This window comes from Pristis pectinata, chromosome 13 (assembly GCF_009764475.1).
Source record: "Pristis pectinata isolate sPriPec2 chromosome 13, sPriPec2.1.pri, whole genome shotgun sequence".
Classification (NCBI taxonomy): domain Eukaryota; kingdom Metazoa; phylum Chordata; class Chondrichthyes; order Rhinopristiformes; family Pristidae; genus Pristis; species Pristis pectinata.
The window spans coordinates 31,240,845-31,261,315 of NC_067417.1; the positions used below are offsets into that span (position 1 = coordinate 31,240,845).

At 40.1% G+C, this 20,471-nt stretch overlaps 1 protein-coding gene across 1 annotated transcript in view; it reads left to right on the forward strand.

The window, feature by feature from the left end:
* The first annotated feature begins 312 nt into the window (after positions 1–312).
* tent4b (terminal nucleotidyltransferase 4B) overlaps positions 313–20,471 on the forward strand; it is a 55,687-nt gene continuing 35,528 nt past the window's right edge. The window contains exons 1-3 of the mRNA XM_052028235.1: positions 313–1,327; positions 16,370–16,493; positions 16,943–16,989. Coding sequence (XP_051884195.1) covers positions 864–1,327; positions 16,370–16,493; positions 16,943–16,989 — 635 coding nt within the window. The 5' untranslated portion in view covers positions 313–863. The remainder of the gene's footprint in view (positions 1,328–16,369; positions 16,494–16,942; positions 16,990–20,471) is intronic.

Consider the following 20,471-nt stretch of genomic DNA (forward strand, 5'->3'; position numbering starts at 1 on the left):
TTAAGGCATGTGCGCATCTAGTAAATTGGGGTTGCAGATATGCAGACTTCAGGCTTTTTCGTGGTTGGGTGAGGAACCTCAGCCGGGGTTTTACAAAGAGTTTTGGAATGAACACCAGGCAGAAGTCACGTTTCAAACATTAAGGCACGTCCAGAATTAAAATCTGGACCGCACTATTGCCTCCATATTCCCCACCCCACAAAACTAAAATAGAACGTATGTTTGTGGCAACTGAGTTGAGTTACACGTTAAATGTTAACGTTTAGCAAGTGTGTGTGGGGGGGGGGGTTGGAATTGCAAGTAGTTACAAAGTGCATTGATAAATGCAGAGCAACTTCTCGATTTCCTACAGACTGTTTTAGGCCGTTTCATGCCAGTGTACGGCTGAGCTTGCGTTTGGTTTGGTGCTGTCTGCAAAGCTGGGCCAGCGTGCAGTGCCGGGGCTGGGCTCTGCCCTGCCCGGCCCCCCGGTCCGGTCCCGCCCCCAGCCCAGCACCACAGTTTCGCTTCTGCTGAAACGCGACCGAGCAGCCCGGACGCGAACCGAAAAGGAAAAGCCGGCGCGAGCCAACTTTCTTTGTTGCGTAACAATCGCGTGGAAGTTACGTAACGGGCGGCCAATTGTTGCGCGTGAAGTTGGCAGCTTCCATTCCCCCCCCCCACCCCCCGCGGCGCACGGCCTTGGGAGGACGTAACGCGCCTGCGCGGTCGGGCGGCGGTTGCCATTGCTGTCGGCTCTCCTCGTTACGGCCCAGTGACAGGCGGACGGCTCGGACGGAGGTGGCAGGCAGGCGGGGCGGACGGGCGGCCCGGAGGAGACGAGCAGACCGTCCGTTTTCACCGTGGAAACCCGTCTCCGTTTGATGGATCCGAGGATAGCCTGGTTTCAGCCAGAACAGCTCGGACCTGCCAACATTCTGTGGATGCAAATTTGGGAAACTACGCAAGGGCTGAGGAATCTGTTCTTCAATAATAACTGTGCGGCGGCGGCGGCGGCGGCGGCGGGGACCACGGCACCGGGTGCGGGCAGCGACAGCATGCTGAGGGAGAGGGGCAGCCAAGGAGGAGGGGACTTCGGCGTCCAGAGAGACTTCCTCCCACTGGAGCCCAGCGCCAACAACAGCAACAACATCAACTTCCAAGCCGGCCCGGCAGAAGGTGGCTGGAGGAAGAGCTACCCCGACAACAGGAACAGTGTCCCGGGAAACAAGAGGAAACGGGACAACAAGGCCAGCACGTTTGGATTAAACTACAGCCTCCTGTCTGGTAGTGGCCATTACAACGGAACTCCCTGGAAAAAACAGAACTACAGAGAGGGAGTCGTAGGGTAAGGCTGCACCTCTCATTTTTTTTTGCAATTGCAGCCTCGGGCTTCAGAGCGCCTCTTTTGGATGCCCAGTGAAAGCTAATTTGGGTGTTGGTGATGTTGTAGAGGACTTCATAAATCCTGTTTAAGGACAGCTCTGCCGATGCCATATTTGTAATGTAGCCAAACTGTAGATGTCAAGGTAGTCCACGATTTAAAGTGGTACTGTCAAAGGGGGACTGGAAAGCTCTTTTATATAATGGGAAAGGAATTAGAGCCGTGCAGTTTTTTTGTGACACAAATTAAATTTGATGCAAGTTCGCATTCCTTGATATGCGACGTAGAAACAAATCGGCAAATCTCAAGACAATGAACATTTAAAATTGATGGAAATAAAACGTTTTAAGCTCGTTTCAGTGTTAATAGGTACACTTTTTTGTTGAGATGTTGGTAATCATTGACCAAATCAAACCTTTGCACGGTTCCTTAAATTTATGAGATCTGTCTGGGTTGCTTGAGCAAGAAGTAATTGAATGTAAATGAAAGCAATGTAGATAGTTAAAGCTGTTTACGGGCAAATCATTTTTTTCATCCTTTTTAAAGTAAAATAACGCAGGACTGTAATGGTAGCATACAAATAAATTCGATTTTGAAGAGCTCTAAGTTAAAATAACTTGTTTTATTGAGGTTAGGATGGGGAAATTATTAAATGCAAATCTATTAACTGTCATCAAGACTGCTTGAAAACACTGCTTGTTTAATTGCAAAAGTAAGAGTTTGGTCTGTCTGCTGTCCTGTCAAACTCTTAACCAATTATCGTGTACTGCTTTTCTGATCTTGCATAGATGTGGTTTATGTACTTCAGTCCTTATGACAATTGTAAAATGATAAATTTATAAGAATTTAATATCTTTAATAATTTCTAAATTGAATTTAATTTTATGACATTTCAGCAGTAGTAAAAGTGTCACTTTTGGGTATTTTTGAAAATGCTTCATCTTTGAAACTATTATAGTAATGGTGTTGAATTTGAGATGATAGGTAGGTTAAGTATGGTGCATATTGTAAAATAATTTCCCCCTCGAAGATTGAAAGTCGACACGCTTTGTGAACTTCATTCAACCCACGTGGTAGCAGCAGCTATCAGTTTATGTCAAAATTAGAAGATCTAATGTCCTTGAACGAAGGCATTTTTTTGCACGTGTGGAGTTTAGGAATGAAAAGAGAAATTCAGGGCTTTAAAAGAACATTCCATGAGGAGTTATTATTTCACAAAACATGGAAAATCTCTCCATTTGATCATGGTTAAATATGCTTACTAATTTATCACTGTTTCATGATGAATTTGTTCATTAGTTTGTATTTCAACTAAATGTACATTGAGCACTTAACATTTACAGTTTAAAAAAAGAGAGGTTTTGCAAATGAAGTAGTAAAGGAATAAGTAAAGTGGATGATAATGAGGATGTGACACTTTTTTTCTTGACAATAGTGAGTAATTATGATACTGGAGTGTTCATTTTTTTAAAAAAAAGTCCCATCTTTGGAGTTTGGAGAAAGTATGGTAGTCGTAGATGAGTATGCAACTAGAGTGTTTAATGAGGCTAGTGTTTTTGTCTCTGATCGTGTTTTCTTGAGGCCATTTGGCTTTTAGAGCAATCTCATTTCACTTTCTCTCTCATAGGCCCATCGCCTACTCCCACTATTAATAATTTACAATAGACGTTTAAATTACCAACCAACCCATCTTTTGGATGAGTGAGGAGATAGGAACATGTGGGTGAAACCCATGCAGTTGCAGAGAACATGCAGACAACACTGAGATCAGGGTCAACCCCAGGTTACAGGGGCTGTGAGGCCTTTTCTTCAATTGACCCAAGGCTGTGCAGCACATTGAAGGAGGCAGTGAATTTCATCATTGATTTCTGTCTTTGCTGAAAGCTGGCTCCTCAGTGTATATGAGGTGGTCTACTTTTCAAGGGTCTTGTTGTAAACTTTTATTGTCTGAGGGCAGTGTGTTCATAAGGGGCAAGCTTGTAGAGGACCTTCAACTTGCAGAAGTTGAGCGTAAGGTCCATCCTTCAGTATGTTTCTGCGAAAGCCTTGTCTGCTCTACTGCTGAGGTTTGGATAACCTTGATTCTGGAATGTAGTTGCCATATGTTGAATGTTTTCCCACTAGTTCTGAAGATTAATTTCACTCCTTCAAAGTTTCTTAGAGATGAGATGCAAAATTATGGCAATAAAGAATGATCCAAATGTTAAAGCAGTGATGTGACCTTGTTTGACACCAGTCTTCATAGAGAATGGTTCTGTTCTGGACTGGCTGATGAATTTATGTGGGTAGATGAATTTGAGGAGGGTGTTCCACTGTTCCTTCTGACTGATAGAGAAGGCTGTGGTAAGGTCCAAAAAGGCCATGGATAGAGGTTGGTGCTGCTGTCTTTATTTCCTTATGTTCACTCTGCCTCTGGATGAATAAAATCCACACTGTGATTTGAGGAGAAGCTCTTTGGCCTCTGGGATGAGTTGGTTGAAGAGGATTTTGGCAGTGACATTCCCTGTGGAGAACAAGGCTCCTATTGATGGCAAGGTTGGCCTCGATCTGTAGCTGAAGTCAGGTGCTCTGATACCAAGAATAGAAGTGTGTTTGAGAAGATCTTTGACATGTTCCTTCCAGTGGGTGTTGACTGCCTTTCTGTCTTTGATAAGTTTACCCCTGTTGCTTTTACTGCACACATCATGACTGTCAGCAAAGTTGCTGAGCCTCTTGAGCCATCTCCATATATCATCTGTTTTTGTCCTGGATTTTTGCTGGACTTCTGCATTCAGGTGCCTGTACATCTGTTTCTTTTCCCTTGAGGAACGGTGAAGTTTCCAGTCATGAAGCACCTTTTCTTTGTGGTTAATTAGCTATTCAATCATTCAGTCGTTTCCATCAAATCAGTCCTGGTAGTACTTAGTTGAGAGGCTAAGAGTCTCCTTGGGTGCCAATAATGGTGGACTACAGGGCAGCCATAAACTGTGAGAACTTTGTGGTTCCTCTAGGATGGAATTTGACTGGTTGTTTGTAAGGTTTTGTAATGGAGGTAATATAATAGATTTGGCAGGGGTCTGTCTAGCCATCATTGGGACCTGTTATGTGGCGGTCCCTTATCAGATGTTATCTGAAAGCTGCCATTGCTTGGACTGGAGGTATTGTCTTGACATCTTAGGCTTGTCCCTCTGATAGAGCGTGTTATGATGCCATGCTCCAAGCTTTTTGTCATGAGAAAGACCCTGTTGGAGTTGGCCTTCCTCACTTTTCTTGCCAGAAGGTTGCACCCCTTCACACTCGATTATTGATTTTCATAGCCACTTCAGTTTGTCTCCCCTAAGGACACGTGCCAAGGGTTTTTTCAAGAGTGGAAAAGGAGTCCTTCTTGGATTCTTCCAAAGCTTCAAGAATTGGTGTTTCTGCAGTGATGACATATTGTGTTGCTTCCATGTTGATCAAGCTGAGGGGTCACCAGGCATTCATCAACTCTACAGTGGGAGTCACTGAGATGCTGGACCATTACCTGCCTGTCATGTAAAACTCAGCTTAGCAACACTGATGTTAAAGTACTTGTTCCACAGCTATGATAGTGGAGTGACATTCAGGTCTATTGTTGGGATTGTCCACAAAGGTCCTGAACGTTAGACTGTGGAGTGCAGGTTACCTGGACATAGTTTCTTTTAGCAAGGGATAGCTGTTGCACACCACGTGTCATGTAGGCTTCACAGAGCAATGTCTTAATCCAGTGGCAAGAGTGCCTAAAGTGTCTGGAGACTATGTTCTGCTACATGGGTATTAGTGCTCACACACTGGCACACGTGAAGCAACTGGCATGTATTTTCATACATGCACAAATGTCAGCTCAGGCAGAGGAGCCCTTCCCCACTGCCTACTTGCCCACAATCCTGGCCACACTCCAGTCACCACCACCTGAGCCTGGGTACATACTGAACCCCCTTTTTTAGTGCCTGGTTCTGCTTGCACATCGAATTGCATTCCTGACCCCCAGCTGCACGTTTAACCACATTCCATTCTCAACTCTAGCCACCACAAACATTTGGTGCATGGCAGCAAGGTGTTCAGCTGGGCTCTAGTCATGAGATGCGAGAATCAATCAATGATTTAAAAATGCTGGGGGTCTTGGGTCTGGGCAACATTTTAATTACAACTTTGGATAAAATGAAAAGAAAAAGACATGCATGTAGTTCAATATTATTAAAAATGTTGAAGTGTAAGTCTGTAAATTGATTTAAGTTTCGAAGCTTATTCTCCTAAGGCTGTTAACCTACAAATCTTACTGTTTTGGTTATGCATTGTACTCTGCTTGCCTGTCCATGTGATTTGCTGCTTGCTGTAGAGGAGTTTGAGAATCAAATATTTTAACTGAATTTGAGTGGTTGATGGCTAATGATTATGGTGTTCGCCCTGAGACTATGATCAGTTGTTATTGGTATCTTGAATGTAGGTATTTACAAAACATTGCTTATCTTGTAAGTCAATTTTTAACTTTTGAACGTTTGCTGTGGCTCAGTAACAAAGGATATAAGCGCCTAGCTCATGGTGCATGTGCACAGTAAAATACCACATTTTGGAAACTTGGGAGAAAAAACTACTTTGGTTTTCTTTCTCTGCATTTCTCAGTTGTGTTGATTAAAGGAGTTAATATGCTGGTGCATCGCTCCATTTCAGGGTTAGGTTAAAAACTTGTTCCCTTTACTGCTATGGACAAATGTTCACTTTTATTTTTACACATTCTGAGGAGCATTTGCAGTACGTCATGCCCTTTATTTCAAACCATTCTTGTATTTCTAACTGAAATATAGCTGACTGTGGACGAAACCCCCTGGAGGAGAACATGAGATTAAAGTTAACCTGAAGTCTACTGAGTGTTAGTTAAAAGAAAACTTTGCCCTTTCCATTAATCGCTGTTCTGAGAAGTTTACAAAATGATGACTGTACTCTTGTTATATCTTCCAGAATTTTTTAAATAGAATTTCTTAGTTATGTGCACGTTAAATTAATGCATGGGTAACAATGTTTAATTTTATTCAAACCAGCTTTCATCCAAAAGTATTTCAAATCATTTATAATTTACTTCAGGAGACTATCATGGGAACGCTACTGCACCACAAGTCCAAAACAGTGATTGAAGTACATGTATAAAAATATGAGCTCTTATACAAGCAATTCAAATCAAAGTTCAGTCTGCAAAATATACATTAGGCTGAACTGAGCTGACTGTCAGCTGCTGGTGGTTCAGTTCATTTCAGACTTCTGTGTTTGCATGGTCTAAAACAAGTACAAGATGACAAGCTGATTTTTTAGGTGGTGGCCATCCTACCTCCCACTCAGCTGTTTGACTTGCCCTTGAGCCCAGCAGCAGAGCATTGGTGTATTCAGGAGAGGGTCTGGATGCACTTTGCATCTGGCTGCTCAGCATTTTGACAGGGAAATGAGGTGGTTGAACCTGTGGATGTGGGGAGGGAAGTGTGAAGTTATTTTAATTTATTTTCATGTCTTTAATTGTTCCAAATTACTTGCTATCCCTTGCTTCTCCCCACCCTCTCTTTGGGAAGATTTCAGTTTTAAGAAAGGTTGGAAAAATGAACAAACATAAAAATGCAGATATTAAAAAGTAGTGACTTAAATTTCACTAGATGAGCATTTTGGTGTACAAGTTGCTTAACTTGCCTTTGATTTCAGCCCCTTTAAAATATACCCAAAAAGTTGACTTGTATGCTAGTTTACAGTGAACTTATTTTTTAAATTTTTAATTCTATTTGAATAGTGTTTTAATGATGGCACAAAGGTAGGAAAATAACTTTTTTTAAGGGATACAGATAGGTTAAATGACAGCCAAGATTTGACAAATGGATTACAATGTGAGAAAAGGTGAAAAAAATGCTATTTAAATGATAGTTTGCAGGGCTCTTTTGACGTCTTGGATGTCCTGGTGCATGATTTGAAAAAGGCTAGTATGCAAGTATGCCAACTAATTTGGAAGGCTAACAATATTGTTTATTTTTGCTAGCAGGATAGAATACAAAGGCAGGGAGGTTATGCATTGGTTATCTAGGGTGCTAGTGAGACCACATCTGTCATATTGTGGTCATTATTGCATTCCTTATTGAAGGAAGAATGTTAATATGTTGGTTGCAATTCATAAAGATTTACTAGACTAATAATTGGAATGGGAAGGTTGTTGTATGAGAAAAGATTAGGCAGATTAAAATTTTCGCTGCTGTGAATTTCGAAAAGAAAGAGGGGACTTGATTGAAACATTTTAAGATCCTGACAGGTCTTGACAGGGTAGATATGCTGAAGTTGTTTGCTCATGGGAGAATCTAATAATGTTTTAAAAATAAGGAGTTGCCCATTTAAGATGGATGAAGCAAACATTTTTTTCTGAGACAGTCATGAGTCTTCATCCTTAAAAGGCTTGGAAATAGTCTTTGAATATCTTTAAGGCAGAGTTAGATGGATTCATGATAAGCAGCTGAAAAGTTGCTAGAATAAGGTGGGAATGTGTAGTTAGTCAGTTCAACCATGATTTTATTAAATGGCTGATCTTCCCCACATCTCCTGTGTCAGTTCCCCATAGCCCTCAATTTCCTGATATTTCAAAAATTTATCTACTCCCAAATTTAAGCACCCCCAAATGATCTTGCCTTCACAACTCTCCTGAGATTCACCTCCCTCTGCGAGAAATAGTTCCTACACATTTCAGTTTAAAATGATCTCCCCTAACCTTGTAACTATGTCCTCTTGTTCGAGATTCACCGACTACTGCAGATATCTTGACAGCTACCCTGTCATGGCCCACAGGAGCTCATGGGTTTCAGAAAGATTATCCTTCAGTCTTCTAAACTGCAAAGAATATAGATCTAATATTTTTAGCTGCTTTTGATAGGACAACCCTCTCATCCCAGGAATTAGCCTAGTGCATCCCTATTGGACAGCTTCCAGTGCGAGTATATATCTCTCTTAAATGGATTAAATCTGTGTACAATGCTCCAGGTGTGGCCTCATTATTATCCTTGACAACTATAACAATACTTCCCTATTTGTAAACTCCCGTCTTCTTGCTTTAAAGGCCATGTGCAACTGCCTTCCTAACTCCTTGCTGAACCTGCATGCGAACTTTTTACAAAGAACACCTCGATCCATCATCTGCAATCTTTTTCCATTTGGATAATAGTCTGTCTTTAGAATTCTTTTAGTGAAGTGCATAAACCTGCACTTTTCCACATTGGACTCAATTTACCAAGTTCTTGCTCACTCATTCAACCTATCTATATCCTGTGGCAGACCCCTAATCTCTTCATTCCAACATGCCCTCCCTTTTTCACCTATTTTCACCCCCTCCTTTAGGTCATTAAAATGAAACGTGGAACAGTACAGCTTAGGAACAGGCCCTTTGGCCTATAATGTCTGTGTCAATCATGATGCCAATTTAAACTGTACATCTGCCTACACATGGTCTATGCCCCTCAACTCCCCGCTTGTTCATGTATCTGCCTAAATGCCTCTTAAACATTGTTGTTTTATCTGCTTTCACCACCTACTCTGGCAGCATGTTCCATGCATTTACCACTGTGTGTATGTGTGTGTGTGTGTATATATGTATGTGTGTGTGTGTGTGAATATATATATATATAAAAAATAAAAAAACTTGCCACGTAAATCTTCTTTAAACTTTCTCCTTCTCACCTTAAAGCTCCGTCCTCTAATATGTGACATTTCCATGGGGGGAATCTCTCCATCCTGTCTATGCCTCTCATAATTTTAAATTCTTTGATCAGGTGGTCTGTCAGCCTCCAACACTGCAGAGGAGACGATCTAAGTCTGGTCAACCTGTCCTTACAGCTTATACTCTAATCCAGGCAACATCCTGGTGAACCTCATCTGCTTCCTCTCCAGAACCTCCATATCCTTCCTGTAATGCAGTAACCAGAACTGCACACACTACTCCAAACATGGCCTGACCAAAATTTTATACAGCTGCAACACCCTGACGTTTATACTCAATGCCCTTTCCGATGAAGGCAAGTATGTCATACATCATCTTTATCCCTATCTACTTGTGTTGCCACTTTCAGGGAGCTATGGATGTGCACCACATGATCATTCTGTACATCAGTGCTCCTAAGGGTCCTGCCATTTACTGTATACTTTCCTCTTAAATTTGACTTTCCAAAGTGCAATATGTTAGACTTGTCTGGATTCAATTCCATCTGCTGTTTCTCTGCACACATTTCCAACTGATCTGTATCCTGCTGAATCCTTTCACAACCTTCCTCACTATCCACAACTCCCACCAATTTTTGAGTCATCTGCAAACTTATTAATCAGCCCACCTACACTTTCATCCAAATCATTTGTATATATCACAAATAACAAAGGTTCCATCCCTGATCCTTGTGGAACACCACTGGTTACAGACCTCGAGTCAGAATAACACCCCTCCATCACTACCCTCTGTCTTATAGCCAAGCCAATTTTGAATCCACTGTACCAAGTCTCCATGGATCCCATGTGTTTTTGTGTTCTGGATCAGCCAACCATTAAGGACTTTGTCGAAAGCTTTATCAAATTTCATGTTTTCAATATCCACTGCCCTACCTTCATTAATCATCTTTGTCACTTCCTCAAAATAACTCAATCGTTTGTAAGACATGACCTCCCCCCGTACAAAGCCATGCTGACTATCCCTAATAAGTCTTTGATTTTCCAGATGCAAGTAGATCCTGTCCCTTAGAATCTTCAATAATTTCCCTTCCACTGATGTAAGGCTCGCAGGCCTATAATTTCCTGGATTATCCTTCTTGTCCTCCTCAAACAAGAGCATCATTGGCTATTCTCCTGTCCTGTAGGATATTGCCTGTGGCTAAAGAGAATGCAAAGACCCCTGTCAATGCCCCACCAGTCTCCTCCCTTGCCTCTCTCAATAATCTGGGATAGATTCTATCAGTCCCTGAGGACTTATCCAATTTAATGATCTTCAAGAGACCCAACAATCCCTCTTCTTTGATATTAGTATGACCTGAAATATCAGCATACCCCTCCCTGATCTTGCTATCCTCCAAGTCCCTCTCCTGGGTGAATACTTATGCAAGTTACTTGTTTTGTACCTTGCCCATTTTCTCTGGCTCCAGCATAAATTCCCAAAATTCCCTCCATGCTTGAGTGGTCTTACCCTCTCCATAGTTACCCTTTTATTTTTAATGTGTGTGTAAAATGCACAGGGATTCTTTTTAATCCTACTGTTGTGAAACAGATTTGTGGTCTCAAAGAACAACGACTCTGAACACAGTCTTCGAAATGATTTTACTTACAAAGACAAATGTGGGGAAAGGGTAACGGGCATAACACACACACATAATCACAGTTGATAGTGAGTGTAGGTAAAACACATGCCCCCCCCCCACCCGAACTGGGTACAAATAATCAAGGAAAACAATACGATACCCACCACCCCTTGACTCAGTGCAGGCATGGCTCTATGCTACCAGGGATATTAACTAAGGTGCTCCCAACCCTTAAACAATGCACACCTCACCAATGATTTCTCCAGCGCTGTTTCACGGTGCTTGGCCTGGAGCGAAGCAGGGTGAATCCCTCGGAGACAAAGAGGCTGAGCCAAGTACGTGGCATTCTTTATAGTGCTGGAGGGCTGGGGTGTCCAGCCCAGGTAATTAAAAAAGGTCAATGGCCAGGTGTGTGCTGATGGGTGGAGCGGAGCCAAAGCTTGATTGGCTGTGGTGTGTCTTCCGACCAGGTAGGGGCAGTGTTGTCATGTGACAGCTATGACCCTCCACAATATAATCCTACTCACTAGGGATATTTCATGGCCCCTTATCGCCTTCCTGATTCCCTTTTTAGGTTCTCTCCTGCTTCCTTTATGTTCCCCCAAAAGCCCTGTCTGATTTCAGCTTTTAAACCCCATGTATGCCTACTTTTTTTTGACTAAATTTGCAACATATGGGTGGTAAATAATTGAGGGCCAAGGACAGATCCTTGGCACTCCACTAGTTACGTTCTTCGAGCTTGAAAATGACCTATTTATTTTGATTATGGTTTCTAAGTGATGACCAGTCTTCATTCCGTGCTAACACACCTCCTACTATCATGAACTCTTAGCTTGTGTACCAGTCTTTTATATGGCACCTTGGTAAATGTCTTCTGAAAATCTAGATACAGTATATCTGAAGGTTCTTTTCTACTGATTCTTCTGTATGAAGGATCAACTTGTTTGGTCCCCTGCATTCTGGGCAGGTCTGTATCATGGCAGTGGATCTGACTGTAGGGCTGCGTCCAGGATAATCTTGGAGTCGTACAGAATAGAAACAGGCCCTTTGGCCCACCCTGTTCCTGCTGGCCATCAAGTACCCATTTGTGCCATCCTGACCAATGATTACTTTGCTTTCTGGTAACAGCATGCCCATCTCCTAAAGAGAGAAGTTGACTTGGGATTGCTGCCTTGGTCTTCGGGGACTTCCTCAATCATCATATAGAATTGAACATCATGAACCAACTGTCATCAGACTTCTTTCTTTTATTGCTGCTAGCAGCAGTATCCACAAGCAAAACAGCTAGAATTTCCATGCCTCTAAGCAATATGGATGTCAATCCTATCTTGTGAATGTCAAAAATCAATGTGAAATTCATATTTTCTGGTTGTGGCAACATTAAGCTGTCCTTCTGGTGGGATGAATTTAATTTTGTGCTTTCACTCTGTGTTAAATAGGTCACCTCCAGAATTTAAGTGACAGTATGGCATAGGCAGTGCTCATTTCAAACATACTGTTCCATGGCATGAATGGCAGAGTTCCATATTTAGTGGAATTATTATTTGTCTTGCATTTTCATGTGCACATTGTCTATGAGCCTTAGTTGTTAACTGGCCAAGGTGACTTCTTTACCATGCAGTGTTATTCTTTGGTCCAAGTTCTGTAGCTACTACTGTAAAGCTGCTGGCAGTAAGTATTTGCTATTTCTGTACATTAAGGGCAAAGTGACACTATTGAAATTCTCAATTTTCTTTCTCCTGTCAATTGAATAAAATCCATGATCATTTGTTCCAACAGAATTTTAATTGTAAGCTATTGCCTCACCTTAATGCAGTTGTTATCAAACAGAGAACAGTTCCCTTGAGGTGGCAGGTCATAGAAGCAGCACATAAACAACTCTTTGGCCCACTGATTCTGCGCAACTGTTGAGCACCCCATTTTTACAGTAATCCTACCCCAACTCTCCACTGAGTTCCAGACTGGATCCTTTCTGACCTGAGCTGAGGGGCCAGGTGTACTTTGTATCTATCCTCAGCTTTAGTGTGGGCAAGTTCATTTGGAATTAGGTCTGATCTTGTGGATAAGGAAAGTAGTGTGTTTTTCTTTAATAATGTGTTTCGTTAATTTGCATCAAATAAATACTTGAATTAACTTTAAAATGGAGATGGGCCGAACACAGGCAAACAGGACTAGCTCAGGTAGACATCTTGGCTGGCATTGACAAGTTGGGCTGAAGGACCTGTTTCTGTGCTGTATGACTATGCCATGAAGAATATTTTTATAATAAAGACAATATGAGCCAACATGCTTATTGCAGTGTTGATGCTCCATCAGCTACATCCCACCCTTCCAATTGCAAAAACAGGTTATGTTATTTTCCTCCTATTTTCCTTAAACACATCTGTGCTATTTGCAGCTTGAAGAGGAATTTGAAATTATGCGAAAGGTAGTACATTTGATATCAAAAGTGATTCAAATAATGTCAAAAGAACACTTTAAAAAGTTGTTCATGGGATTATTTGAGGTTAGACGTTATATTTTGACATTATAATGTCCAATTGTTCCCTGGTAACATCAAGTATCTCTAGTGAAGCTGCAGTTCAGGACTTGTATCTTTGCTAAACAGCAGAAATGGCCTGCAGTTGACAGCTGAGTAATCTCAATCAATGGATCAGATCAAAACTTTCAGGTGTTGCTGCATCTCGTCATGAATGGTGGTGGACAATAAGAACAGATAAAAGAAATAGGATGTTTTGAGAACATCTCCATCCTTAATAAACATTAGGCCCAACATACGAGTGACAAGGGAAGGCTGAATATTTGCAACCATATTCCAGCAGAAGTATCAAGTTAATGATTCATTTGTTTTTTCCTCGCTTTAATCCTTGATCTCACTTCCACTCTGATTTCTGACTTTGGCCTCTTCGTGTTCCAGCGAAGCTCAGGAAGCAGTATCTCGTCTTCCACTTAGGCAAACCACAGCCCTGTTGAATTCAGCAATTTCAGAGAATTCGCCCTTCCAGTTTGTTCAGAACTGCTTTTAAAATTTCTAATAACCGTTGTATTCTATATCTGATACCGTCAGTGTTGTTTGTTGTTCCTGCTGTCTTCATTCATATCCCTTTACTTTCACCTCTTCCATACAGATTGGCAGTCATTATCATGGCATTTCCACGCACCCCCCCCCCCCCCCCCCCCCCCCCCCCCCCCCCCCGCAGCAGACAAAAATCTGTATCATCCATTTTCTCACCACACTATTGCTGACATTCCCTTTGTTCTTGCTATTCTTTGTCTGTACTTGCAATATTGAATGTTAATATCTTTCCTAGTTGTTATAAAAGGTAATTGACATGAAACATTTTTTTTCTCTTCGTAGATGCTGCCTGACCTGCTGAATCTTTCCTGCATTTGCTGTTTTAATTGTTGATTTACATGCAGAGTTCCCAGTTTTCAGTGGGCCTTGATGGAGACTGTAGTAGCTTTGCTGGTTTTGCCCATGCTTTACACACTTTCACTAAAGATTTCAGTTTATATATCGCAACTTTCCTTGTTGAAAAGATGAACTTTCAACCTCTGTTACATATCTATTAACATCTATGTTGAACACTAAGAAGGATTTGTATGAGAAATTGTTGAGAGCTTGTTCTGCACTGCTCAGATGCAGACCCTAAATATGTAACTATTAAATAATGGACATATCTAAACAAGTAATTCTGACTGAAAATAAGGAACTCTGCTGTTTTACCAACTTTACTGTGTTGGTATTATGTACAGAAATTCGTAATACTGCACAAGTGTAATTCTCGTCTCTGAAAGGAAGAGTTATTTAAAAGAACATATGATGAGAAGAATAAAATGTTTTGCTGGGGAAATATTGCTTTTGGATTATTTATGTTAACTACTAAAGATTATGATTGAAAATTGAGATACCATATTGGTAGACTAGGCCTTGCTTGTTAACAGGGGTATTGCATGTGCAAGCTGTCTACCCTTGCTTTAGATTTCATTTGCTGTCTGGCCAATTTCATGCAACGAAGCAATCAGCCCCCACTCTTTGTATTTTATCTGACCTCAGGCTAATCATTCATCCCCATTTTTTTTTACCATCACAAAAATGCCCTACTTTTTCCAAGTTTTGATCATTGTTTCCTCTGTTTTAGATAGCTTGATACATTATCATGGAATTGAAAAGCAAACAACTACAGATGTTGGAAATCAAAACAAATATAAAACTGTTGAAAATACTCAGTGGGTTAGGCAGCATCTGTAGAGAGAGAAAAACAGTTAGTGACTTGGAAAGTTTTGAGGAAAAGACATTGACATGAAACATTAACTGTTTCTGTCTTCAGATGTTACCTGACCCTTTTTTTTTGTTTGTTTTTCAATTTTCAGCAACAGTGGAACAAATTACAGCAATGGAAACTATAATTTTAGAGTTTGTATGCTTTCCTGGTTATTTCTGGCCGATTATGAATAACCAATAAATCCTTGGCCAATGGGAGACACAAATGGAGCAATTCCATTCACTAAGTATATATGTCTGAATATGCAGGGTGTGAATCTTGAACATCTTGGAAATGATTTAAATGTGTAGAGATATCATAATTTCCCCTTTTGTGCCATAATGGCCTTGTGGAAAGTTCTGTACATTTCTCAGTCTTTTGGCTTGATGTTAAATTTTGCGTGATTACAATCCCTTGAAGCATCTTGAGATGTGCTGCATTGAAGATGCTACTTCCGTGCAAATTATTGTTGAATGTAGTTCCCTAATCAAGGGGGGTTTAAGGGGAGTAAGAATTTAATGACAAACGGTGTCTTTTATTTCAATGCTTGTATTCTGGTCTGTTGAAAATAGAGACAGAAGATCTGATCTATCATTTCAAGATTGGACCCCAAATCATTTTTAGAAATGCAACTCCTGTTCATCAGTATCATACTCAAAGATAACGATATGGATGAACAGGAGTATATGTATTGACACCCAATACAAAACTGTGTCAGATTTAGAAGTTTCATCTTTGTGTTCAAATCCCCCCCCCCCCATTGACATGTTTCCATTTCTGCAACTGTCTTAACACTTTATATTCTTCCAGTATAGACCTCTTAAGCACTTACAATTCCTGTGTACTGTTGCGTGCCAGTCTATATGAAGAATTTGAGGCAAAAGAGAAGATAGGTTACTGATTTAGAGGCTAATATTAGGTGCGATGAAATGTGATGATTTAAAAAATTGTGGCTGTTATGTTTATAATAGAGAGGACTGTGGGTTGATTTGATATTTGTGTTTTAAATTATGATGAATGTTTGAAGTTTTGGTAAGTTGATACAGGACTGACTGTATCGTAGGATGAGGGACCATAAGTTAACATTGCAACCAAAAGATTAAGGACACAGCAAGGAAACCTATTTTTGAATTGTAAGGCCATGGAACATTCCGACATTGGTGATTAGAGCAGGGGTCAAGAAAAATTTACCTGGCTGCCAGAATTAAGTAGCAGATAAGGGGATATAGGAACACGATAGATATGTGATTAGGACTTGATCTAACCTGGATGAGTTTGGCTTTCATTTTCAGATCAAACGCATTTCCTGCTTTCTTTTTGCAACCCCACCTTCTCCCACCCATCTAGACTCCACCAACGTTGATTTTTAGATTGCTAAAAACATTTCATGGTTATGAGATTATTTTATTAATACATTGTTGCTTCTCTAATGTAATCTTTTTTAATTATTTCAGACTTCATGAAGAAATTATTGACTTCTATAACTACATGTCACCAAGGCACGAGGAAAGAAAAATGCGAATGGAGGTTGTTGAAAGGATAGAAAATGTCATCAAAGAACTATGGCCCAGTGCAGTTGTAAGTACTGGCAAGAGATGCTTCTATTAAAGATTGCTAGATTAAATCACATATAAAGAGAATTTCTGTGGAACCATTTATGTACAGTTGAAGAATCTTCTGTAATTTACTGCTAAATAATTGTTTCCACCTTTGCCTTTTGTCTAAAAGTATTTTGTTTTTCATGGCGAGTCTTGAATGGTTATGTTTTGTTCACTCTTTTGTGCTAGTTTGTATTCTGTATATTTTGCACTTCAGTGCACAGTTCCTGCATCTGCTTAGAAATTTCAGTTTGATCTTGAGTCACTTGACCTCTTAGATTTTGTTTGTAATACTTTTATTCTATGTTGTAGCCACTAGTGGGCAGTAAATGTTAAGATGTACTCATAACTGCTTATATAGTGATTCTACTTTTGAAAATATGCTTCTAATATTTCAGATTTAATTGATTGTAAATTATTATATTTCAGGTGCAGATATTTGGAAGTTTTAGCACAGACCTATACTTGCCAACAAGGTAACATTTGGAAAGTATCAGTAATAATACTTAGGTGAATTCCGTGTTCATAACTGTATTTTACATTCAGTACCTATACTTAATCATTGTGTAAACTTTATAACCCAGAACGAATATTAGTCCAGATTTTGGGAAGCACTAACTTTAATTATTTTTAAATTTATTTTTGACGTGTTTGACTTGGCACTGACTTTATATGTTTTGATAAGTTTCTTTCAAATGTCAGAATGATGAGTCAATGTAAAAATTATATTGGAAGTAACTTGACAAAAAATACAAATGAACAAACTGGAAACAGTATTTTTAGCACATTAGGCCACTCTTGTGACTATAACATCTCACTATTTGTTATGTCAAATAACCTCAAGTAAATTTAATTTTTATACACTTCAGTCAAAAAGTGTGTCCACTTTAATTATTTTTTTTCTTTTTACTGCTTTCCAAAGTTTACCAGAATTTAGATCCACTTGTTTGGACTACCCTTTAGTATCCAGCCCAAACTACCACTATCTGTGTCAGACCTATTAAGAGTTACCAGGCTCTGATTGCAGTGAGTTCATAGCATACTATAGCCAAATCTGATCTTGACACTGTTTACTATTGGCTAGGAAGTTAAGAAAACCATGTGGAAATTATTATCCCATTAACTTATTTTTTGATCTCTCTTGTTCCTTGAAAATTCAGCAGTTGTCCGAGTTCAACTAAATTATCAATAACCTGGTTCAAGTAGGTGATGCTTATAGTCTGTATAATAAAGCCAATCATTAGATAAGCCCACAGTTCATCATTAGACTTTATGTATGAATTAAATTGTTAGTTTCAACAGCTTGCATTGTTAAATTCAAGAAACAATACTCCAAGGTGCATTGTAGGATCACCAAAAAATAAATACCTAAACAACAAAAAGGTAGATTCATTAGGTGATTAAGAGCTTAGTTACAGAGGTAAATTTTCACCAGTCTTGAAGGAGAAAAGGCAGACATATTTCTCAAGAGGATCACTAAGGAGTTTAAGGCATGGGTGCAAGTGGTGAGATGCATAAGTGAATAAGGTCAAAGTTTGAGTTACATAGTTGCAGTGGTTGACAAAGAAAAGGAGAGGTGAAATTGTGGGCAGGTTTAAATACTCGAATGAAAACCAAGAATTTTGAGTGTTGGGTCATCAGAAGCTAAGGAGTATTGGTGAGAATGAGTGGTAGGCAAATGGAATTTGGTCTAGTAGAGGATATGGAAATAATCAGTTTTGAAGTTGATAACGCTTATTGAGGCAAAGAGCATGGGGAGTTAGTTAAGGGAGTAATGTGTGCTAGGTTGCATAAAGGACAGGAGTTTCAACGTCAGGTAGCCTGAGAAAAGGGCAGGTACGTTTGACATTATACAGGTGAATGTGAATGACCTTCATGATGGAATATACAGAGTTGGGAGTTTGGATTGGGCTTGAACAAAGCATGAAGTTGTGAACAGTCAGGATGAATGTGCAAGTTTCCTTAAGCAATGTAAGATATACCAGATGTCCAATGCTGTTATTCACAGTGAATCACTGATGTGGTGGTTCCTAATTATTTGGTGTAATCTGATCTAGCGTAGAGTATATTATTGAGGTCACTAACTTATGGTGACCAAGTCAAATTATGTTTTACCATATCAACAAAAAAACTAAATGTTAATTTTCCAGGTTGATGACCTTTCAGTGGAACTCTGCTGAAAGATCATTGATCTGAAGTGTTAACTCTATTTTGCTGTTAACACATGCTGCCAGATCTGCTGGATGTTTTCAGCAATTTCTGTTTTTATTTCAGATTTTCTGCATCTGCAGTATTTTGATTTTTATCTATTAAATGTGATCCAGGGAATGCATGCTATATAGAAGACTGAGCAAATTTCCTGCTATTCGAGCTGTACTGTGTTTGTGTATAAAATACAAGTGGCACATCATGTTTAGTATTAACTGACAAGTGTTTTACAATGACTGTAAAGTTTATACTTTGTCATTTTATGTAAATGTGACTTTCATGAAATACTCTTTGTAAGGGCTATAAAATTTCAGCATGGATAATATAGATTGGAAAAAGACTGAAGGATTTTTTTTAAATGTAGCAATTGTATGGAGAAAATTTCAAAAGTAAACATCAAAAGCAGACAAAAATTAGGTCTCTGGAAGACTTCTGAGAAACAAGTCTTATGTTTTGTATTTTATAAAATAGCACATTAATAAGTGTGAAAAGTAAATATACTTTTATAAAATACTTTCTGTGCAGGACTATTGTTCAGATGCAAATTTTGAAAAGTAGCTCAAACGTGGAAAATCACCCAGGTTAAATTATCGATGAGAAACAAGACACATCCAATCTGGCTAATGATTTACCTATCAATCTATCATCAATCAATAACAAAATGTTGGAAGGTGTCTTTGATAGGGTTGTGAAGAGACACACAAATTCTGCAGCTGCTGGAATCTGGACCAATACACAAAAAGTGCTGGAGGAAATCAGCAGGTCAGGCAGCATCCATGGAGGGAAATGAACAGTCAACATGTTAGGCTGAGACCCTTCATCAGGACTGGAAAGGAAGAGGGCAGAAGTCTGGAATAAGAAGGTGGGGGGAGGGGGAGGAGTACATGTGGGCAGCTGATAGGTGAGTTCAGGTGATAGGCGAGTCCGGGTGAGAGGGGGAGAAGATATAATAAGCTGATAGGTAGAAGAGGCAAAGGGCTGAAGGAGGAATCTGGTAGGAGAGGGCAGTGTACCATGGAATAATTGTACAGAATGGATTTCACCAGGATCACTGGGATTCATACCTATTAGTCTTGGAACAAATTATGACTGAGCAGTTGGTTCGTTGTTGTCACGTGAACTGAGGTATAGTGAAAGACTTTGTTTTGCATGCGATCCATACGGATAATTTCATTACAGCAGTGCATTGAGGTAGTACAAGGGAAAAGTAATGACACACTCCCATACAAAGCAAAAGCCAGGATCTCCCGGTGGCCAGCCATTTTCAACTTCACTTCCCACTTCCATACAAAGCCGCCATGGACAGAATGCAGAATAAAGTGTTAGAGAGAAAGTGCAGGCAGACACTAAGGTGCAAGACCATAATGAGGTAGATTGTGAGGTCAAGAGTCCATCTTATTGTACTAGGGGACTGTTCAATAGTCTTATAACTGTGGGATAGAAGCTGTCCTTGAGCCTGACAGTATGTGCTTTCAGGCTTTTGTATCTTCTGCCCGAGGGGAGGAGAGAGAATGCCTGGAGTGGGTGGGGTCTTTGATTATGTTGGCTGCTTTACCGAGGCAGTGAGAACTGTAGACGGAGTCCGTATGAGGGGAGGCTGGTTTCGTGATGTGCTGAACTGTGTCCACAACTCTTTGCAGTTTCTTGCGGTCTCGTGCAGAGCATTTGCTATGTCATGCAATGATGCATTTTGATAGGATGCTTTCAATTGTGCATCGATTAAAAATAGGTGAGGGTCAAAGGGGAATGC